Genomic DNA, 1,859 nt, shown 5'->3' with positions numbered 1-1,859 from the left:
TCCTCTCGCGAGGGCGGGAGAGCATGTTCCTCATGAAGAGGGCATGTAGGCACGAGCACAGATGACCACGGACGCGGATGCGGTACTTCTCATCCCAGCCGGCGAAAGCGTCGACAACGTAGATGCGATTCCTCGTGTTCAGGTAGTCGACAGCACGTTCGCGGTTGATCTTCCAGACCTGTAGTGAAACGCCCAGTCAGTTTGATGAGTTCAGCGATCGTGGGTACGGGTACAGTCGGGACAGGCGAAGCGGCAGGGGAGAAGAGGTCAGGGGCGGGCATTTGCGGGGCAAGATGCATTGGCAGTGCGCAGCCGCGGACCCCACTGAGTTCCTAGGCGTTCGCTTCGGCTGCATGTGCGGGGACAGAGCGAACGCCAAGAACCCAAGGAGCAACCCATCGGGATCCGCGTCTTGGGGGAAACAAATCATGGAGGAGATCAATGGAATGACGACACGCAGTCGCAACCCAAGACTTTTGGGCCCGCGGCCATCCGCAATCGCCATCTAGAACTTCCAGATCTTGATCGCGGAGCCAGCGGACAAACGGAGGTGACGGAGTCATGTGAGGAGGGGATTGTCATGGTGCTGTAATGGTCATAGACCATGACGTTTGACGACCAAAGTGCTGCCTGCGAATTTGCGTGTGCATAATGCACCGCGTAAATGCGCTGCAAGGAAGGAAATGGGACGATTCCGAGGAAAGCTTGCTGGAGCGTCTCGTGAGACATCCGAAGTCTGGAATTGCCGAATGCAGGGCAAAGGCATCCGAACCTGGCAAGCCTACTTTCCCCGGACTCGGGGCTTGCATGTGCATGTGCTCGTGTCTGTGTCATTTTGGGCTTGGGGGGGGGTGGTCTAGAGGGGCTGAGGAAAATCGGGCTAAATGAAAGACTGCCCATGACTCGAGGTCACGGGGTCTTTTTGTCGTCCCTTGTCTTTTCTTACCTCAGGTGTCATAGGCTTGTTGACAGGTCCCCACCTGAACATTTGATGTTAGCCAACATGACGGAAGTGTGATTGTTTGGCGCCCAAATGGGCTAACATGAACGTACCAAATATCGTCTTTCGAGGAAGGCTCCTCAACGATACGCTTGTCCAGTGGTGAGCGGCCGGTCTTCTTGCCGGAGTAGGCAGTCAAAGCACCGCTGGATGTGATGGCGGAACCGGTCTCGTACACGAGAGCATCTTCGTAGAGGGCAGGAACAGAGGCGTTGGGAACAATGGCGACGCGGTCATAGTCGATGTGGGCAGTCTCGTGAAGCTCCTCCTCGAGCTCAGTGTGCTCCTGGTGGGGAGCAACACCGCCGGGGTGAAGAGGAGTCTTGTTGACGTTTGAGTAAACCACTTCATGTCTGGTTAGCTATGAAGCCGGGGGAGGAGGAGTATGACAGGAATAGACAGAGGGAGTGTGAGACTCACTTTTGCGAAGATCTGACTGGTGAGAGGCTTGGGCTTGGGATTTGGGGCCTTTGTTGGTTGGGTCAGAATAGGGAGAAGCTGTTCTGGCAACGGGGTCCTCCATGTTTATGTAGACGGGCGAGCTGGAGCTGGAGCAGCTGGAGGTAGTGGGCGTCGATAGGATTTCGGGAAAAGTAGCGTCTCGTGCTAGACAGCCGGCGAGAAGACGGTCCACTGGGGTGTGGATGGAGGAAGAGTCTTGGAAGGTGACGACAGGGGGATAGCGTGTGCTTCCGCTTGATACTCGTGCTTGTGAAGGCTCAGATGGGTAAGGCGGCCGAGACCGAGGATAGAGAGACGGTCCCTTGAACGGGAATTTATAACAACGGGCGTCCACTGTGGAGTTGCGGAGGGCAGGTGAGTGGCGTGACTGGTGAAGAGAGGACGAAGCATCGCGTGG

At 56.3% G+C, this 1,859-nt stretch overlaps 1 protein-coding gene across 1 annotated transcript; it reads right to left on the bottom strand.

Annotated features, from left to right (window-relative positions):
* Positions 1 to 880: 880 nt before the first annotated feature.
* VDBG_09289 (phosphoenolpyruvate carboxykinase) lies at positions 881 to 1,523 on the bottom strand (the record flags this gene model as incomplete). The annotated part of the gene is made up of 3 exons (XM_003000748.1): positions 881 to 980; positions 1,054 to 1,345; positions 1,421 to 1,523. 3 exons carry the CDS (start codon positions 1,521 to 1,523, stop codon positions 881 to 883), a joined length of 495 nt encoding a protein of 164 aa, XP_003000794.1.
* Between the last annotated feature and the right edge of the window lie 336 nt (positions 1,524 to 1,859).

Source organism: Verticillium alfalfae, genomic scaffold (genome assembly GCF_000150825.1).
Source record: "Verticillium alfalfae VaMs.102 supercont1.14 genomic scaffold, whole genome shotgun sequence".
Taxonomy (NCBI): Eukaryota; Fungi; Ascomycota; class Sordariomycetes; order Glomerellales; family Plectosphaerellaceae; genus Verticillium; species Verticillium alfalfae.
The sequence above is the reverse complement of the archived record's forward strand: the minus strand, read 5'-3'. Positions and strand labels throughout refer to the sequence as shown.